The following is a 21,161-nucleotide window of genomic DNA, read 5'->3' as shown; positions in this document are numbered from 1 at the left end:
TGTTTTTAAACGGTTCCAAGTTGGAACCAGTTCTCGATGCCCAATCCTACTCATTACGTTGTGCAAAAATCTGTTAATTATTTCAAAAAACAGTTGAAGACTTTGTTATTCAAACAGGCCTTTAGTTAGATGAGGGTTTTTCATGGCTGTCTGGTTTTATGTACCTACTAGGAATGCACCGAATCCAGCTTATTTGGGTTGGGCTGTATACTGAATCCACTGGTTAAGATTTTGCTGAATCCGAAACCGAATACCGAATCCTACTCCCATCCTCAGTCCATTAACACAGTAAACACATTAATGAAGTAAACAACGTCCACAGCAGTGTATTTTTCATTTTATTTTATTGTAGGGCTAGCAAAGCTGGTAATGGTTGTCTGGTTAACACCAGTTTTTAGCTGTGACTGTCCTTCCTTTGCCGTACCTGAAGTTGCTGCATTTTGGCTGCTGTCTGTAGATTCCTTCATGCACAACTCGTATTCTTTCAGATGTTTCATAGCAAATGTTTTAACAGCGGCGATGATGTGTATTGTTTAGGGTCCTTGCCACCACGAGACAAATCGGCATTGCAAATTGAACATGTAGCTGGACTTGAATGGCCTTCTTTTGACTGAAAGTACTGCCAAACAACAGTTTTTCTGCTCGCGAGTTCCATTTTTACTTTCTCACAGCTTACTGCATTGAACGGTCCACCTACGTAAACACCTTCCCGTAATCAACGGCAGGGCCATTACGTCGACCAGCGTAGCACGCGTAATGCAAGCGTAACGTTGAGTTCAGTGGAAAAAAATTCTAAGGTTCGTCAGAAACCGAACCCCGTCAAAAAGCCCAATATAAACGCCGAAGCCGAATCCTATGTTTTCCTTTGTACTCCTATGTCTGTTATTCAGTGCATTTAATTTTATTGTGAAGCACTTTGCGATTTCTCTCTGTAAAAGGGCCATATAAATAAACTTTTACTTACTTAACTTACTTACATGTTTGATGAAGGAGGAGAGGATGGACAGAGGGAAGAATGGATAAATAGATGTAGGCGTTGGACAGATGTGAGGGACACATTTGCATGGTGCACAGGACAGCTCTAACGTATTCAAATGAGTTTGACAGCTAACATGCTCAGGGCATCCTCTGGGCGGAGACAGGCAGCAGAGAGGAGGCGTGGGTGGTTCAGCCCCAGGGCTGAACCGCAACAGCAGCTCAGCAATAACACGTCAGAAAAAGCTCCCAGCTCTTTGGCTGTAATCCTTAATCAAGAGTCAGGATTAGAAACCAAGTTCCCCTCTGAATCCCAGGCTGCAGTGACGGAGACAGGGAGGGAGGGAGGATGAGAATGAAATGAATGAGATCAGAAAAAAGGTACAATGAGTTTAAAATTGCTGAAGGATAAAAGAAGATAAAAAAATCCCAGCATGAGGGATAAAGAGAAAGAATTGGTGTTTAGCAGCTGCTCACAGCTGCAGATGGCGTAACAAGCCCTCCGACATACAGTACAGGCCACCTTTTGTATTCAAAATTCAGGGGGAAATGAGTTCCTCATTTACTAGGTTGAAGATCTACAGATAGTTTAATTATCACACAGGAAATTGCAGTGTACATGGTTGACAGACTGCATACAAAGTGCATAGGCATAATTTACGTGGGGGGATTTCTGAGCTTTTGTTGCTTTTTTGGACGTTTTCGTTGCGGTTTCAACGTTTTTGATGCCCTTTCCTAAATTTTTTCTGCTTTTTTCAACGCTTTTGTTACTTTTTCTGAGGTTTTTGTCGCTTTTTTCAAAGGGTTTTTTGGACAATTTTTTCAATGTTTTTGTCGCCTTTCTGGAGTTTTTTTCCCGAAGTTGTTGTTGCTTCTTTCAGAGTTTTTGTCACCTTTTTTGAGGGTTTTTTCCAACGTTTTTTACGACAATTTTTTTCTTTTGTCTTTGTTTTTCTATAATTTCTTTTTATGTTTTTGTTGCTTTTCTCAATACATGCAGACATGTCCCAAGACCTCGTTTAGGTAGTTGGAGATCTCAACCCCCCCCCCAATGTTGAACCCAGAGTTACGCCCTTGGACAGCTGTATTTTGCCTGTACAACGTTGGGATATGATGTTTGACCTGCTCAGTTTGTGATGCGTTCTTAAAAAAGAAAAACAGATAAAGATGCTGGAGAGACTTTGGATGTAAGCTGTAGGTCAGTTTCTTTGGCATTTAGAATGACACAGAGAAACACTTGGCTTGGCCGTTGTGATGTTCTTGTAGTAATATTTGTACAAATAATACAATTTTAGTGCTTAATGGTCCACAAAATATGATTTACAGACTGGATTAAAAATATCTTTACTTGTAGTCCACACAGGTAAAAATGAGCAAAAGTCAGTTTCTTACAAAAAGTTTAAATTTCCATCTGTCACTATCTGCGGGGTGGGGATGTGACAGTACAACCAAATTTCATCTGAACAAGCAGAACCAAGTGGATTTCCTGTGAGAGTAAAGTTGTATCACACTAGCCTAGAAATCTAGATGCACCCTATTGGCAGCAAATGTAATTTGCAGCCAGGGGGTCTAGCAACTCTCCGTTGGCTTGCGAGCTGGAAAAGCCAATCACATCGTGTATAGAGTCGGTGGGCGGGCTTAACATAATGACGGCAGAATTCCCTGCTACTTGAAAACAAAGAAGATGGCTGCTGCTGCTGGCGAACAACGGTCTTTCGAATTGGCTTTGGCCGTGACTCTGGAAGACTTGGAGTTAAGCTTTTCTTTGAGAAAAGAACAAAGAACGGCACTGAAGTCATTCTTAAAAAAGGAAGATGTGTTCGGAGTTTTGCCGACCAGATACGGCAAAAGTTTAATCTCTCAACTAGCTCCACTACCTTCTTCGTTGCTCTGCTTGGTTGTAGCGCTATCCTATTGCGTGCAGAGAAAATTTGAAAGACAATCGTTTATCCCGGCCCTCGGATTGAGCCCTGCCAATGGTGAGTTACCAGACCCAACATCTTGTCATGCTAGTCAGGCTAGTATCACACCCCACAACTATGGTTTCAATGATTTTTACTAGGGCTGAACGATTAATCGTGTTCAAATCGAAATCGAGATTTGAAAGAATGCGATTAGCAAATCGTGACGACCACGATTAATCGAATGTGAAATATTTAGTTGAATGTTTGGTGTAACATTTGATTCAACATTTTTTATTCCTCTTTCCCTCCCTTTTTCAGCCTAGAACCTCCCTTAGTATAGCTGTCCTTGGGTTTCATGAAAGGCGCTATATAAATAAAAGTTATTCTTATTAATATTTTTATTATTATTAATTTTTTTTATATTTTATTATTATTAATATTTATTGTTTTTTCATAAGATAAATGCTGGAATAATGTTACATATCACAGATTGTTTACAGAAATATCCACATTTAAGAGTAAACTTAAACCTCTCCTCTTTAATAAAGCTTATAGTTAGGGAGTGAGGAGTTGCCGCGTTTCGCCTATACTGGTGGGGGAGGGTGTATAGCTAGAGACACGGCACCCATCCTCTTCTCTGCTTCTCTTCATAGTCATCCGATTCATCTGCCAACCCTTGTAGGGCTGGCCCAGGTTTGCCTTGGACCAGCTCATAGTTATGCTGCTATAGTTTTAGACTGCCGGGGGACTTCCTTTGACACACTGATCTCCTCTCTCTTTCCATCTGTGTGCATTCATGTTTCCGAAATGCTTGTAACTAATTTATCTCCAGAGAGCTTATTCCCCGGAGTCCTTATGCTTTCTCGGCTCACAGTTTTCCTTGGATTTGGGTGGCACCTAAATCGTGGTTGCAGCTACCGTGGTCTTGCTCGATGCCCTGCCATGCCCTACTACGCTCCGCAACACCCTGCTATGCCCTATATGCCTTACTCTATCTGTAAAGTATCTTGAAATAACTCTTGATTCTCTATGATTTGATACTATAAATACAAAAAATGTAATTGAAAATTGAAATGTCCAATTTTCAGTGGATATTTCATTTATTTATTACTTTATTTAACATGATTGCAGAAGGTGAATTACGTATTAATAATAATTCCAATTCATATTGTAATATCTGGCAGGAAAATCGCAATTAGTTTTTTTTCCAAAATCGTTCAGCCCTAGTTTCTACATGGCTTTTCATCACACTGCAACTGTTTTGCATAATGTCCTGAACAAAACGTCACAACATGACACTACTTGTGTTTCCAGAACTCGTCATTATTAACTGAATAGGTGAGTGAGACACACAAGAGGTTTTGTGGTAAATGGTACGAACTATAAGAGTTGAATCATATATAGTGGGAGCTACAGAAGCAACATTCAAGAACAGACATTTATTTCAACGTTAATAGTAGTGCATTCAGACAACAGTTTCTAAGAGTGTACATTGTATCATTCTAAAAAACAAAAGATCCGTTAAGACCACACAACAACACAGCATTTAGCTTGACAGATTAGCATACTATAAAAGTGAAAGCACAATAGTACACTTAGTACACAGTAGCAAAGTCAATCACGTTTTAATCAACAGAGAGATGCGAATGGCAGGGGGTGGCTATTTTGTTCATTGACCAAGAATTGTACTTAATGGACTCTAATGGCATTTAAGAGGCATGATAGAAACAGTAGAAATCAATACAACAACATATATTTTCACACACAGGATAAAAAAGTGCACACTTTTGAAAAAAAGAAAAGAAGGACAAATAACAAGCTCGTATTTTGAGTAAATATTGGCTAATTTTGCCTATTGAATAGGGCATTTCCATTAAAAACTATATTTTATATATTTACACAAAATGGACACATTGACTTTCAAGTGCTGTATCACAAAAATAAAGGTTATTCAACTGCCTCTGTCACTGTGTTTTATCGCTTCCATCCTCCCGGCTTACCGCAAGCTGTCACAGCTGTGAACGGAAAGTTTATACTTGCAAAATGTGTGCATTCTGAAAATGAAAAAGAGGAAGAGGAACATGTTTCTGTCTTCTTTTTTTCTTCTTTGTTGGTCACTTAAGAGGAGGTTAGGCTCTGGGGCAAAAATAACCAGACTGTGGCAGTAATGCCAGGAAAGTGAAATAATTATAAACACCTTACATAAAATTAGTATAGTGTGAGATGAGTATTGGAGAGGAGCAATACGGGTTTAGGCATTAGCAGGTGATAGCCAAACAGATTTTTTTGGCTGTAAGATAACAAAAAAGACACTTCTGCAAATGGTTAATTACATGGAATTTTTTTTTTTTAACAATATAGTGGATTTTAATTAGAAATGTAAGATCAAAGGTCATAGGTTATAGGAACTTTCTTGTTACTACAAGAAAACCTTTAGTTTTTGCACTTGTCTTCAGTTGGTCATATGCTGTTTGAGTTGTACCTTGAAAATGGGCTGGTCTGTGTTGCAAAATGTGTGACTTTCTAAACATGACTGTGTCTCATTTCTCCACCAAACAACTATAAGCTGGTAAAGAGGATGTACATTCATATTTACAATCAGATAGGGAGGGTCTAATGTCAGATAGTTTTCTTCATAATTACCAATCCTAATAATCAATTCAACCAATCAAAAATCAACCATTTTGTTGACATAATACACTGGTTGATATTGGAATGTCTCAGTTAGCATATTCAGATTTATGTTAGCAGAACCTGGACATACACCAGTTATATCAAACACAATGGACTGGGACGTCACACCTTCCAGCTCAGAAAATGACTATTTGAATATTCTGAAACTAGACAGAATATTAATGTTCATGTAAAAGCACTCAGTGAGAACTTTGTTCACAGAGAAAATGCTCAACCCCAGTGATAGAACCACTAGAGCTGAACTAAGAGTGAGATTTCTTTTAATCAATGACAACGTGTTATAATGTCAAATTAGTTGCTGTGCTTGCTTTCACTTCTCTGATCAGCGTCATTTACAGCCACTGCAGGCAGCCAGCCACCACAACAAGTCCTCCAAACCGGCATACGAAGATATGTTGTTTATTCCTACACTGTAATATGACACACAGGAGCATTTCATAAAGTAGCAGGAAATACGACCCATGGGAGCGTTTTCTGTCCTCATATCTAAACCGCAGGACATAATGGTCACAGTTTTAAACACTTTGTTAACGTTGTCATACGGTCGCAAGTTGGTTAGGTCTAGGCCAGTCTAGCATTGCCAGACCTTCCTCCACAGCACTGCAAAGGAGGGTCTGGCTAGTCCGCATAGCATTCAGGGATGGGAGAAAAACGTGCTCTGGTTTATTGGCATTTCTTTAAACCAATCACAATTGTCTTGGGCAGTGCTCAGGGCTGGACGGAGACACGGTGCCTCTGCAAAATAGCCTCGGGAAGGAACTTGTTTTGGTGGAACGTGTTCGTTCAAAAGTTGTTTTAGTCGTGCAACAGAAAACTCAGATTGGACAGATAGTCTAGCTGTCTGGATTTACCCTGCAGAGATCTGAGGAGCAGTTAACCATAGTCTTCATAAAACGATCGTAGTTTAAAATTCCAACACAAAGAAAGCGGAAGGAAATGGACATCTGGCCAAAAAGAGTGACATCCGGCCGAAAAGAGTGACATCCGGCCGAAAAGAGACATCCAGCGGAATTTCCGGCGGCAACGGCGCAAGTAGTAGTAAAAGTAGTAGTAAAAGTAGTGTAACGCGCTACTATTGAAAATTTGGTAACAAAACGTAGTTCCTTTTTCAATTTGGCGCAACGTTACTTTTCCCAGGGACATTTGACAGCGACACTGCCTTCTCAGCCGCTTACAAGCTCCACACGGGACGTGACAGAGGCTGGTAGCAGAGTAATCATGGCAAGCGAAGCGAGAAACAGCCAAAGCTAACTTTTGAGAGCATTTTAAGCATTGTGGCTTTATGCTGGACGGCGCTCTGAGCCAGGCAGACACAAAGCTGACAACCTCACAGATGGATGCGTGGAGATGGCCTCATACATACACGCAGCGGACCGCTGTGGACTTGTGTCGGTTGCACAGACAGTCGGACACGCAAGGATTTCCAGAAAAGAGGCTGCATGTGTCTACGACAATGCACGGACCATTATATACACTAACACGGTGTAACGCCGATGACCTGCTGATGTGCATTCAACCCGCGCTGGACCGGTCCATAATGAATCAGCCGTCACTCTGTGAGTAGAGAATCCAGTCTGCAGTGTACTTCAGACACTTCACTGTTAAACCATAGATTGGCTTTATGGTCAAAGATAGTTTTTGTAAAATTAACTTCAGTCTCTGCCAGAGACCCCTGCTTTTAAAAGTAATGGAAAAGTAATGAGTAAAGTAAAAAGTTACTTTCCATAGGGGGTAACTAAGTAAAGTAACGGATTACTTTTTTTAAGAAGTAACGAGCAAACACTACTTTGTAAAAGTAACTTCCCCAACACTGGTAAAGTTCACTAACACATTTGCCACATCAAAAATATACTGGTGTAAATACATCGTTGTTCTGTTTACAAGTTGTTTCTGCTGCCCCCGGATGGCCAAAACCCAGTTATTGCAAGGTTAGAGCTATTTTATGTATCAGAAATAATTTACAGTTTGAATGTTGACTACCCGAGTAGTTTGCTAAAAAAATAAAGCTGCAGCTTGGTTTTTAGCATCCTCTAAGTCTGTGTTTTTCAAATGGGAGTACATGTACCCCTAGGGGTACTTTGGAGTACTGCAAAGGGTATGTGAGATTATTTCATATATATTAATTAAAAAACATCAGTCATACATAAAATAATTTTTCTATAATAATGAAATATATAATATTTGAAATGTAGCATTTAAGTGTTTTCAGTTACAGTGTATGGTGCAGTTCTGTATGTATATGTATGCTTCTTTACATAGACAGGTTTTTTATTTCTACCAAAAATATTTTTACGCTGGGCAGGGGTACTTGGCCCAAAAAAATATATTTCAAAGGGGGCACGCTATTTAAAAAAAAGTTGTTTTAAGTCATTGTTTTGATTTTATGGCCCAGAACTTTACTGTTTCGGCTCACCACTCTTATCAGTTTCATTTTCAGCCACAGCAGGCAGCTGTTTTCAGCACAAAAAAAGACCTTAAACCCCACATTACCTTACATTCATCAGGTTGCCAGAAACATGACTCCTAATGAATGCAAATTAATGAAGGTTGCTTCATGTTTGCTGGTGTAAATACTCCAATGTCTGCTAATCAACTTCAAGATCAAAGTAATATGTAAGTCAGTTGATGCAGGTTTACGTGAGATCACAATGTGATATCATGCTCTTTAGCCGGGGCTCTTCCCCTCAGTTCTCAAAGTGATCTTGATCTTCCTCTCCTGCTGGATGTCTGTGAGGAAAAAAGAAAACACTTCCTTTTGGTGAGGGAGAAACAGTGGGAGAGGTATTTTTCAGGATGGTTACATTTTTACATGTATAAATAAAGACCGAACTGAAGAAAGTTGTAAGATGGACAATGATTGAGACCATCAGCTGAGCAGATGTCAAAGACCCTGTATACACGTGATTTTAAAATGCGTCTTGGGCCATCGGATCACAAGTGGACAATGATAAATGACAACCAAGACGCATTGTGATCCGATCACTCAAACCCCTTGCCGAGTTGGTCTGGGCCGCATTTCCTCACACATCTTTTGTAATGTAAACACCAATTTGTCCTGCTGCATCCTTCACAAGGACTTAACTATTTTAAGAAAATACCTCATCAATGAAGGATGTGGTGGTTTTAGTGACTTCATTTTACGAAGAGTTACACAAAGTGTTGCGTGACCATCCATCTATCATTTTGCCCTATGGAAGGAGATGTGTTGGGTTCTGCTGACAGTGATATCTCCAGCTGTACTAGTCTGGATCAACAAAAGTTAATTTACTGGATAATCACCGGATGTCCCTCGCCTAGGAAAACTGTTTGTTTCAGGAAACAACCTTTGAGCTAGCAACTCAAATGGCAAAGTTTTGAAGAAACACCTGCTTGGTTCTTTCGGCGAATGATTTTAAAGATTTACAAAGAATATATTTACAGCATTTGCTATCTAACTGCGAGATTTTTGGACCTATTGGTGGTGATTTTCTATGGACAAAATACACCCATCAATACTCTGGTAAGAGCAAATGAGGTTTAACCATGACTCCAGCTAATTTCAGTAGCTCACGTTACTGTATTGTGTAGGCAGTAATGAAATCTGAACACAATGGGTTAGCTGGAGAGGCATAATAGACACAGGTGTGCCTCGGATGTCCACTTGTGTTCAGATCACTAAAACGCATTTTAAAACCAAGTGTAAACAGGGTCGAAGTGTTGAGATCAAGTAATTATACCGTACACAGTTCATCTGATTTACACACAGGATTTTGGCTTCAGTGCAAAGACAGTTTAAGCAATCTAAAAGAACAGTTTGACATTTGACTTTTCTTTCTTGACAAGAGTTAGTTAAGAAGATCGTTACCCCTCTGTTTACGTTAAATATAAATGCCGCATTTTATTTATGTGGGATGGTAGAGATGTGTGCACATCATCAAGACGTTTGTGTGATTACAGAGTTGGTTGTGTGGATTAAAATACTGGACATTGACAATATTAGATTCAGTTGGAACAACAAACTTTGACCACACCCAAGAGGGACAGAAAGAAAGGAAGAAAGACACAAAAGGACTTGAAATGTGAGCTGAATGTGAGCTGATGCCTACGGTCTGTTTCCGAGTCTCTGTCGGTTTCTGTCTCCACAGATGCAATCTTTCTCTTGCATCCTTGACTGTTTTCTTGTCCTGACACACTCTCGTCCTCATCCTGCTCATCTGAGCTGCTTCTCGGCTCAGCTGCTGGCGACGATGACTGCGATGAAGCAAAGGAAGCAAGTGAAAATAAACTAGAAACAGCTGATATTTCCATATGCTTACAAAGCCTCAACTGTATCTGCTTTAGTGGCTTGAATTACCGTACCTTTCCACTTGATAGTAAGGATTTCTGCAGAGCAGAATTCATAGTCTCCAGCGCCACTACTGTTACAGAAACATGACACCAGTAAGTATTATTCACCTGTGCACAGTAGGTATATATGAATGCACACACACAGACACATATGAATCTGAGCTCTTCACCTGGACATAATGATATAGTGAGGACAGGCACCTTCTTCCCGTTCCCGCATTGGTCTGTCTTCCCATTCGCCTCCTCTTTCTGCTCCTGCTCTTTGATTACCTGCTGTGACAGGACCATCATACCATTAGTCTGGATCAACAACAGTTCATTTACCGGATAGTTCCGGCGCCGCCAGTTCCACCGGATGTCCCGTCAGTTGTCCCTCACCTTCCGCTTTCTTGGTGTTTACGTTAAACTCCGGTCGCATCGAGGAACAACAACTTGAACCTCTGAGCTAGCAAGCTAATGTTACACGCTGAAAATGGCAAGTTTTGAAGAAAATTTGGATCGTGCAACAAGGCAGGCCTGCTTGGTTCTTTTGGGGGAATGATTGTAAAGATTTACAAAGAATATGTTTTTACTATCTACCTGGGACGTTTGGGGACCAATATGAGAGGATTGGTTTGGACGAAGTACACACAGTGATACACTGGTAAGAGGAAATGACGTTTAACCATGTGTCCTGCATTTTCTCTCTAACTGGGATGCTTTCGGACTGATGGGGGGGATTGCTGTGGACAAAATTTTGCAAACCATTTTGCAGAGCCACCGTCGCTGCGTCCGGAGCTTAGCACCGCCCAAGACGATTGTGATTGGTTTAACGAAATGCAAACAACCCAGAGCATTTGTGTGGAGGGACCAGACCTTCCTCTGCAGCGCTGTGGAGATAAGTCTAGTAATGTGAGGCTATCATGCCATGAACCCTGTTTGTCCCCTCTTTACCATTACCCCCATGTCTTTTTATTGCCAAAAAAGTTACCTTGTGGTTATGGTCACTGGCAGACTCTTCCTCTTGTTGATTGACTGGTGGGATAGAGGGGCATGAGGGAGTTACGACAGGAGACGGTGATGATACTGGTCTGTGTGGATTTGCCTTCCCATCCATGTCAGGACATCTCTGTGCTCTCTCTCCAGTTTGTAAGGCTAAGGGTGAATCATCTGTTGGTATTTGGCTGGATTTGGACTTTCCATGATCCGAAAGGTCCAGAGGCCCATCAAACGCCTCTCTAAGCTCTCCAGAGACCCTCTCAGTCTTCAATGGTGGGATGTCCTTTTTCTCCTGGGGCTTAGTTTGACGCGCTACATCTCTGACATCTTGCTCTGACATCAACCTGAACACCACAGTTGGCTCTTTGGCAGGGGGTTGATGGGTACTCTGCTTGTGCCAGGGAGACCCAGAAACCTGACTTCTAGAGCTGGTATGTTGGCTAGTTGGGATCAGGTTGGGAAAGCGTAGCAGGTTTGGTTTGGAAGAAGGTTGCGCCACCAGACTGGTCGCTGAAGCAGCTGGATTAACCAAGTCAGAGGATTCAGAAAAGGGCCAATTGACAGTAGCAGGGCTGCTCTTGGTTGGTTGAGGACGGCAGGGGACAGGAGCATGGAGCACATGTCTGCTGGGGGTCACTTCTCCACCGGTTGAGAAAGAAAAGTTCTTAAGGAGAGCTTGATGAGTGATAGAGGATCGCTGGTCCAGTTCCTCAACACTCTGAGCTCTAAGTTATGTGAAACAGAAGCGAGGCAGATAGGGAGAGGTTAAAATGTCAGTGCAGGTCATTAGGGCCACAGTGTTGGGCAGTAATGTATTACTTTGTAACAATAATATGATTACTTTTTTCAGTAACAAGTAGTGTAAGGGAATACAAAAAGATTTGGAAATGTTTAATATGAGCGACTGAAGCTGAGTAGTGGTTTTTGATTGTTCTTCTTTTAGTTGCCAAGACAATTCGTTTTTTTTTTCTTTTTTATCTTTGGTTATATATCTTAGCACACCCAATCACTGGTTTGTCATTTCACTGTCCCACACTTCCATACTCTCATATAGTCCTATGTCCCTTTGTCTCACCTTCTCTCCACAACACGGGTTACATTATGTTCCGTCTTCCAGGAAAGAGGCTTGTATGACTCCTTTGAGAGTGGAGAAGGGACAAAGAAACAAAAAGAAAATGACCATATATGTGGCTATACACTATCATACAAATTAAAGTAATAGTTTGACATTTTGCAAACAGCTGAAAAGCTGAAAAGCTTAGCGTAAAGACCAGTGCCTGGTTTCATAAACTACCTCAAGTTTCAAACTCAAGTTTGTCCCTCATGCTAAATATTTCCCTAAGCTAAGGGGATACTTTTGCATATTCAGTTACCATGGTTATGCTACACTTACAATGCTACTTGACAGCATTCAGTCAGTGTTAGCTAGCGTTGGAGTCTTTACACTTGAGGATTTAACAAAAACAAGATATAACATATTAATAAGTGAGCTTTAGACGTGCTGGTTGGTGGATGTTATTATTATTATTTTTTTTTTTTGGAGGGGGGGGGGGTGTTTAACCTTTGTTTCCCCCTGTTTCCACTCGTTATGCTAAGCTAAGCTAACTACCTTCTGGCCACAGCTTCAAATTTAAAGGACAGGTATGAGAGATGTGTCGATCTTCTTATCTGACTCTCCGCAATAAAGAAAATATTAGTATTTCCCCAAATGTTATATTATTTCATTGACATGCGCATGCAACAGAGACATGGTTAAAAACTGCATTTTAATGGGTATGCTTTTGAAAGTTAGTTGATTTAGAAACTTACTAATTGGCTTCCGTTCATCCCTCTCAATTGTCTGTGTACACTTTCTGTTGGATCAGAAACAAAGACATGAACTTCTGTAAGTTCTGTAAGGCGAGAATGATAATCAACAAACAAACAAAAATCTTTCCTTCTCCCAGCTCTTCCTTATCCTCACCTTCAGTTCTTTGGTTGGCATCAGTTTTCAATGCAACATTCCCACCTGCTGGCTGGTTACTGGCCCTGCTAGTTGCCATAGCGAGGAGGGCATCAGGTCCAGAGGAGGGGGAATAGTCAGGGGGGCTGGTTGGTTTTACGTCTGGGGTGGTGCTCCTATTGGAGGAGTGGTCACTGTGAGCTCTGCTACACAAACAGAATTGCATGGTCGCTGTGTGAGAAATCGCTCTCAGGTAGATCACAATCAACTCCTAAGAGCTGTCATGCAGCTCCTCTTTGAATGCTTGTTATGATGTTTGTCATACGGGCAAAATGTGTTGATATATATGCAAAATACTTTGAGTAATAACAGACATGTACTCATCATTAAGAATAACTTGTTTAGAGTCTCCTCTAGATAGAAGCCTGATTCTTTTAACTTAAAAGTTAACCCTAACCCCCAACTCCTAACCCTAACCCTTACAAGTTTTAAGCACTGCTGGGAGGGGGCATCCACACTTCTGTTGAATTCATTGTAATATAATGACAATAACAGTTTCTTATCTATCATATGACGTTGAATCATCCTAAAACTTTCTAATAAAACACAATATACTCACTCAAGTGCTGCTCTTAAATTCCTGAGCTCATCTCTAAGTCTCTTGTTCTCCTTTTTCATGTTGGTCATCTCCCCCGCTACAACACAGACGGGTAGAAGGGTGCCAGAAGGCAAAGTTGAATGGAGAAAGAAAATGTTTTGGTACTGATGCAAGACTTATCTGACACATAAGAGACAAGTTATGGATGAGGAATGGCTAGAAGGTTGGTTTACTGATTTGACAGACAGACATAAACAGAATACCCAGTAGAGCGATGTGCTGGAGGCTTTGTATCTGCGAGGCTTCAAATTCCATCTGTCTTCTCTTGGCTACCTCCTGAGTTACTGTACATCTGTCACACAGCCCCGCCCTCAGCCTACACAACATCAGAAACATGATTTAAAAATGATAAATGTTCACATTAAACACACATTTAACAATCAATTAAAGCGAGACTGCTTACTTTTGAGAGAAGAAATAACACATTCTACAGTACCTTTGATAAATGAAACGGTGTATTGGTTATTTAATTGCACCATTGCTTAACATTTGTGTTGTCTTCCCGTCGATCATGCAACTTTTTGTTTTTCTGGGTCAAAAATGTAAAACTTTTGGTCGTCTTTCGCGACACTTTTGTAGCTTTTCTCGTTTTTTTTTTGTTTGTTTTTTTCACTTTTTGCAACCTTTTTGTTACTTTCCCTGACGTTTTTTCCGACGTTTTTGTCACTTTCTCTGATGTTTTTGTCGATTTTTTTCCACACTTTTCTTTTCTTTCTGACATTTTTGTCACTTTTTTCAACATTCTTTTATCAATTTTTTTTCAAATGCTATAAAATTGAATAAAACACCCAAATTCCATGAAAGTAGTGAACTGATCATTTATTTTACTTGTGAAGAGTGTTGTATGGAACCATCCATGTTATTTTTTAGGACAATTTGGTTGAAAGAAACCCAGATTTCTGATACAGAAACTTTTTGAAAATGGGTCAAATTTGACCCGAGGAAAACAGGAGAGTTAATTCAACACACTCACTTTATGCCACACCTACTTGCTCCAGTATGACTAGTCGTTTGTGGTAGCTATCTTAGCAAACTTTAAATCGATATTGCTGTGTTACTGACATTATACTGTGTTTGCTCTTCTCTACTTGTACTACCATTCCAATATGTGTTAGAGTTTGTTTCACCATTATTACCATCAAATTAAAAGTTTAAGTTCATTCGCAGCCACACCCATTTCTCAGTTCAATACACTCAGGGGCTTTGCAGCTACTTGGTCTGGTATGATCATTAGTTTACATGTTGTAAACCAAATGCAAGACAAAAGCAGAATGTAACATCAGTACCTGTTTTCCAGTGTCTTGATGTTCTCGATGAGTAATCTCTGCTGTTCTTTCATCTGCTGGTTTTTGGTGAACAGTTCCTCCATGCGCTTTGTATCACTATTTACATGCATGTATAGACACACGTGCACACACACACACACACACACACACACACACACACACACACACACACACACACACACACACACACACACACGAAAAACAAGAATATTTGTCTGCTGTCAGAATGAATGCCAAACAGGTAGCACGTCAGTCTTTTTATGATCAGTGAGAAGCAGAATTATACGTCTTCTCTGGAACATAAAGACAAGACTATAATTGGCCTTGCACCTCAGTATATAAAAACAACATGCTCATTACACACAAACAAGCAAGAACCCTCAGGTCCACAGACAGAGTTCTTTGAACCATCCTTCTTACTAACTCTAAAGCAGGGGTGTCAGAGTCATTTTATGTTCATGGGCCACATCCCCCTAATTTGATCTCAAGTGGGCCAGACCAGTAAACCACTCCAGAAAGATCAGAAACTTTATCTGCCACAGAGTTTCTTGTCAGCTTGATGTTGGCCATTGTAGGGAAGAAAATAATTTTACGGACCCGGGAGAGAGGGGTAATATTCAAACAAAAAACTCTGAATTTCTAAGATTAAAGTTAACGAAAAAGAACTTGGATATTCTCTGAGATTAAAGTGGTAAATGTGGAAATGGAATTAATTACTTCTCGGCAATGTTCACACTTCACACTGCGCGGTCATCCAGTGGGCCTGATTGGACCCTTTGACGGGCCGTATTTTTGACACCCCTGCTCTAAAGCATGAGAGGCTGGCCTCTGTATTTATGCCCCAAGTATGAAACACCCTGCCTGAGGACCTGACAGAGGCCCCCCACACTGAACACAAACATTTCTCTTTAAAACAGTCTATGGCTAACCTCTTGGCGCGAGCGATTAGTTTCCTTGTCGATTAATCTGTTGATTATTTTCTCGATTAATTGTTTGGTCTATAAAATGTCAGTGTTTCCCAAAGCCCAAGATGATGATGTCTCCAAGCGTTGTTTTCAAATATATTCAGTTTACTGTCATAGAGGAGTTAAGAAACTAAGAAATATTCCCATTTAAGAAGCTGGAATAAAAAAAAATTACTCAAACCAATTAATCGATTCTGAAAATAATTGGTAATTGATTTGATAGTTGACAACTAATCCGCAGTTCTATTATTATTATTATTATTATTATTATTATTATTATTATTATTATTATTATTATTATGTCATTTGTATGTAAAACACATTGTGTTGCATTTTACTAAATTGTGTATGAAATGTGCTATATAAATAAAGTTGTCTTGACTTAAAGAACATGCAGTGTGTCAGAAGAATCAGACACATATGGGTTCCAATACTATATTTAATTTCCTCCCAGTTTCAAAGCTGTTGCTGCATGTTCATGTTCCAACTCCCACTTTTACACTCCTCTTTTCCAGCGGTGGACGAGGACATCAGATCATTCATATTAGTAAAAGTATCAAGAACACGCTATAAAAAGTGTGACTACATTCAAAATGTTACTTACATAAGTACAGAAGTACAGAAGTGTTACCAAAATGTACTTTAAGTTGATGGATGGACTTTAGGAGGAGCCCCTCCAACACTGAACTCAACATCAGTCGCCATGCTCAACAACACTGTGTTTGTGAGCCAGCTGAGGGAATTCAACCCACCTCAACCTGCCTCAACCTGCCTCAGTGAGCTGCTGATCCAGTTCATCACTGCAATCATCCAGTCTGTTCTCTGCACGACCATCACTGTTTGGTTGTCCTCGGGTCAAATTTGACCCGTTTTCAACATTTCTACCTCAGAAATATGGCTTTCTTTTCAACCAAATTTCCCAAAAATAACATGGATGGTTACATGCGCTAATTTATGATCACTACTTTTATGGTCTACCCGGGTGAAAATCTGTGATCGTCCTTAAACATATGTTTCTCTGACCTTAACTATTAGTCAAGATAATTCCTAATTTCTGCTCATTTTACTCAAACATTACCAATAATTTCATGTAAATGATGTTTATTCAACATCAATTCCATAAAGCAGTGTAAAACTAGTGGTAACAACTTATGAAGTTGGCTAAAAAGATATAACATACAATTGGGTAATCATTAAGAGGCTACTTTATGCTTGATAACAATACGAGGGTTAAGTGAACGCTGGGTGATTTATTGGCATCATTTAAGCCAGGGATCTTCAACAGGGGGTCCGGGACCCCTAGGGGGTCCTCAGAGTCAATACAGGGGGGGGCCTCCAAATTATTGTTAATTTTAAAAGTTTTTTTTCAAAATTTACAAAAAACATGAATCCAACATATTACAGTATTAGCAAATATAAATCCCCACTGTTTACTGGCCTATATAGTCAAGGTAGTTACTAAGGCCATCCACAGATGTGTGCCAAATTAATTGTTGGCATGATTTTATTAAAATGAATAGCTTAATATTCTATGCAAAAAAGGCACAGGCTTTAGGCTGCACTACACGTTATTGTAGGCCCAGTTTAACATGCAACTTCATGTAGTAGGGGGTCTCTGCTCCGTCTCTCTTTCAGTTAAGGGGTCCTTGGCCTGAAAAACGTTTAAGACCCCTGATTTAAGCTATGATGTCTGGAAGTTGGCAAGTATGCTTATCAGCCATACACCGCGAAAAAACAATCTTCCCAAGTATATTCATCTAATTTCTAGTCAAAAATCTAATAATAACTTAATTTAAGACACAATCATCTAACAAGTAATATTTCTGTCAGATATGGACGTTTTTAGACGATGCATCTTAAATATCTTGTTAAGTGAAAGTCTTTAAACATTTTGTTTTGAGTCGTATCTCAGATGAAACAAGCTTTTTTTTTTTGACATCCTAAGGTTCTTAAGCTGCTGTGTTATTTGTAAAAGATGAATCATGTTGTTTCAAGATTATATCTTATTTCAAAAAATCTTACCAAGTGAATTTGTACTTGTTCCATTGGCATTAGCATTGATTTTTTTTTTTTAACTTAATACAAGCAAAAACACATTGCTGTTTTTTTTTTTTTTTTTACTTATTTAGTGGCCTTTTTTCCAGATTCTTATTCTACCTAAAGTAAAAACCAAATCAATTCAACGTTCAGTCACATACAGAGCAATATGTGAATGGAACTTACTCCCGAATCATATTAAATAACAAAACACTCACTTAAAAAAACTTCAGTATCTAATACTAACTCTGTGTAGTGATACACCAATTTCACCGATACTGAATCTCATTTCAAACTTAGTTGAAAAGTTGGCATATCCTGGTCGTGCTGAAGCAGAAACATTGCAGTATCTGGGATGGCATAGTAGAGATCGACGACGGTTCATTTACCGGATAGTTTTGCGGCTTTCGCTTTCTTTGTGTTTACGTAAAACTCCGGTCGCATCGAGGAACCGCAACCGGAACCTCTGAGCCAGCAAGCTAATGTTACACGCTGAAAATGACAAGTTTTGAAGACAATTTGGATCGTGCAACAAGGCAGGCCTGCTTGGTTTGTTCGGGGAATGATTGTAAAGATTTTCAAAGAATATGTTTTTACTATCTAACTGGGTCGTTTGGGGACCAATATGAGAGGATTGGTTTGGACGAAGTACACACGGCGATTCACTGGAAAGAGCAAATGATGTTTAACCATGCATATAGCTAATTTATATAGCTCACGTTACTGTTTTGTGTGTACAGTTTTCTTCTGCGGGGTGCAAATGTTTCACCAAAACAAGTTTTGGTGAAACATTTGCACCCCGCAAAAGAAAAGTCCCGAGACTATTTTTTGCAGAGCCACCCTCGCTGCGTCCAGAGCTTAGTGCCGCCCAACACGATTGTGATTGGATTAAATAAATGCAAACAACCCAGAGCGTTTTTTTTAACCTATCCAGGAGCATATGTGTGGAGGGGCCAGACCTTCCTCCGCAGGAAGATAGATCTGACAATGCGAGACTATAGGGCTGGCATGACATTGAGGCAGATCAGTCGATCAGCTTTTGACAGGTATGACAAAACCTAGATATTACCTACTTGAGCCACAATTTGTACATGTTGACAACTGTGCATCTTAATACATTAGTTAATCAGACATTGAGACAGATTAAGTGGAACAAAGTTTTGATTGGGATGACATGATTTCATTTGTTTCCACTGCATTTAAAATGGACTCAAAGACTTTCAACTCCATTGTATCAAGAATCAAAAAATAATCCCACCCCTTTGCCAATTCTTTTTTTTACCAGTTCCATGGAAAAATTAAACAAAGACTTTGTGACTCAGTACCAGACTGAATGACTTGTTGCAACATGAGCTTCCTTGCGAGCTAAATATGACAACGGGAAAAACAGGGCCAGGTGCAGGACCAGCACGTCTGCCTGGTCCACAAAGACGTTGCACGGCTCCCACAGTGCATGGCTGAACTTGTGTATAGCTAAACTTGAATACATAGTCGTAATTTACAGGGGGGGGGGTTAACCCCCCCCCATCCTCCCAATAATCAAAACTGGCCAGTGCAAACCATGACTTGATGCAGAAAAGGTACAAATTGTTGCAGAAAAATTCACCAGAATGCAGAAAATGTGTTTGATGTCCAAAATTTCAGTTTTGCTCAAAAGTGGAGATCCCGAACCCCCTCCAATGTTAAACCCGAAGATACGCCCTTGTTTGAATATCTTGTCAGCGTTGTCTAAACATGATCATCAGGTAAAGAATCCACTCACCAGCCCTTTTTGTTGGACAGCTCTTGGATTTTCCCTTGCCAACCTGGGAGTGAAAAAAACACAGCACATCTGGTTCTAATTCTTGCAAATGATATGAGATACTGCTTTGCTGAATTACAGCTGCATTACAACTTCTCAAACTCTTTTGGTTTCTGTTACCAGTGACTGTAGTTTTCATGATTTCCACTTACCCTCCACTTCTCGCTCGTGGATCTCCCGCAGTTTGAGGAGTACGTTGTTGAAGCACTCCATTGTTTTGGTGATCTCCTTTTATCTCAGTCTGACTGTACAACAAAAGAGAGACAGAACATGTTATTCCCTATTTTTTTAATGAATTTGCATAGAATGCTTTTAAACTGAAATTTCCTTTTCAATGTATGAAGATGACTTGACCTGACATGACATTACAACCATTCACACACCCTAAATCCGCTTAAAGGACAATTCCGATGCAAAATGAACCTAGGGGTTAATAACACATGGGTACAGAGTCGACCGTTCTCTGGGATATGTTTTCATGCTAATCGAATGTGACCAGTTTTAGCGCAAACCGCTAATTAGCTTATAACGCTAATCGTCGGGGCATGCGGAAGTAAAAAGAAATCGCTATTTCGATACCACTAACAAGGCTCAAAATAGCACCACACTTCCACGGTAGCATAATGAGGGTCCCTACATGTAAACAGAAGCATTGAGAACTTTGTAAGTGTACAGACAGTTTATTAAAAAGATAGTTTATAAAGACCGTTCGGTATACAGGCAGGCGCCATCTTGGGAAAACAGTCATGACCAGTCGAACGACGTACACCGTGCTTGAGCTATGTTACTGGTTACACGGTGTTCGTCGGTCGACTTGGTACCCATGTGTTATTAAACCCTAGGTTCATTTTGCACCGGAATTGTCCTTTAACGTCGTAATAATTCAAATAATGAATGAAACATGTTTTCTTCATAGCTCTAAAGAACATACTGTAGTCCTAAATGAGGTGAACAACTGTTACAGGATTCCTTTTTTTCTGTCAATGGGTTTCCTTAAAAGCTACCTAGCAGGTCAGCCACCTTGGTCTAGGTGGCGGCATTGCACCTTGACACTGGCCGCCCGCCATAGAACGAAAAAAAAAAAAGGAAGCGACCTCAGTGCACTCAGTCAGTCAGACAGAACAGATGGGACAGAGTGATACAGGACTGCTTAAACTATGTTTTGCTTGTACAAAATGATACTATAACTGTAATGCAAGAAAGTTTGTGGCAGGTTGCCTCCAATGTTGCCTCCCCCCCCTCCACACACACACACACACACACACACACACACACACACACACACACACACACACACACACACACACACACACACACACACATCTAACACCTGCCTAAATCCAACACTTTTATTAAGTATTAAAACTTACTACTACTTACAAACTACTTATGGAGTGTGAATATAATAGTAAATCAGTCAGAGTCATCAAGCGTTTGGACGTTATAGCCTGAGGACTGCGTTGTGTTGAGGAAGTGCAGCAGCGCATGTAAGCCGTCCCTGTTACACAAATGTGGGCGCAAATTTTGTTGTTATATTGAGGATGATTGAAAACTAGCTGGACTGGTCCTGCAAAATCTGGGTGAGCAGTTTGCAT

At 40.1% G+C, this 21,161-nt stretch overlaps 1 protein-coding gene and 1 long non-coding RNA gene across 5 annotated transcripts in view; one reads left to right on the top strand and one right to left on the bottom strand.

The window, feature by feature from the left end:
* Positions 1-2,581: 2,581 nt before the first annotated feature.
* LOC116041015 lies at positions 2,582-15,760 on the top strand. The gene is made up of 3 exons (XR_004102822.1): positions 2,582-2,592; positions 11,793-11,797; positions 15,195-15,760. It is a non-coding gene; the product is annotated as an uncharacterized LOC116041015 (long non-coding RNA).
* Positions 7,746-21,161, bottom strand: part of rbbp8l (retinoblastoma binding protein 8-like) — a 14,875-nt gene continuing 1,459 nt past the window's right edge. The window contains exons 2-14 of one of the 4 annotated variants that reach the window (XM_036008000.1): positions 19,719-19,807; positions 19,528-19,570; positions 14,764-14,859; positions 13,681-13,793; positions 13,439-13,514; positions 12,841-13,025; positions 12,687-12,730; positions 11,953-12,014; positions 10,870-11,602; positions 10,070-10,169; positions 9,912-9,970; positions 9,659-9,803; positions 7,746-8,300 (exon numbers count right to left, since the gene is read on the bottom strand). In XM_036008000.1, coding sequence (XP_035863893.1) covers positions 8,239-8,300; positions 9,659-9,803; positions 9,912-9,970; positions 10,070-10,169; positions 10,870-11,602; positions 11,953-12,014; positions 12,687-12,730; positions 12,841-13,025; positions 13,439-13,514; positions 13,681-13,793; positions 14,764-14,859; positions 19,528-19,570; positions 19,719-19,779 — 1,779 coding nt within the window. In that variant the 5' untranslated portion in view covers positions 19,780-19,807 and the 3' untranslated portion in view covers positions 7,746-8,238. Of the gene's footprint in view, positions 8,301-9,658; positions 9,804-9,911; positions 9,971-10,069; positions 10,173-10,869; positions 11,603-11,952; positions 12,015-12,686; positions 12,731-12,840; positions 13,026-13,438; positions 13,515-13,680; positions 13,794-14,763; positions 14,860-19,527; positions 19,571-19,718; positions 19,812-21,161 lie in introns of all 4 variants that reach the window. The other 3 variants (XM_036007999.1, XM_031286787.2, XM_031286786.2) reach the window with 3 other exon arrangements.

The sequence above is a fragment of the Sander lucioperca genome, chromosome 12, assembly GCF_008315115.2.
Source record: "Sander lucioperca isolate FBNREF2018 chromosome 12, SLUC_FBN_1.2, whole genome shotgun sequence".
Taxonomy (NCBI): domain Eukaryota; kingdom Metazoa; phylum Chordata; class Actinopteri; order Perciformes; family Percidae; genus Sander; species Sander lucioperca.
The sequence above is the reverse complement of the archived record's forward strand: the minus strand, read 5'-3'. Positions and strand labels throughout refer to the sequence as shown.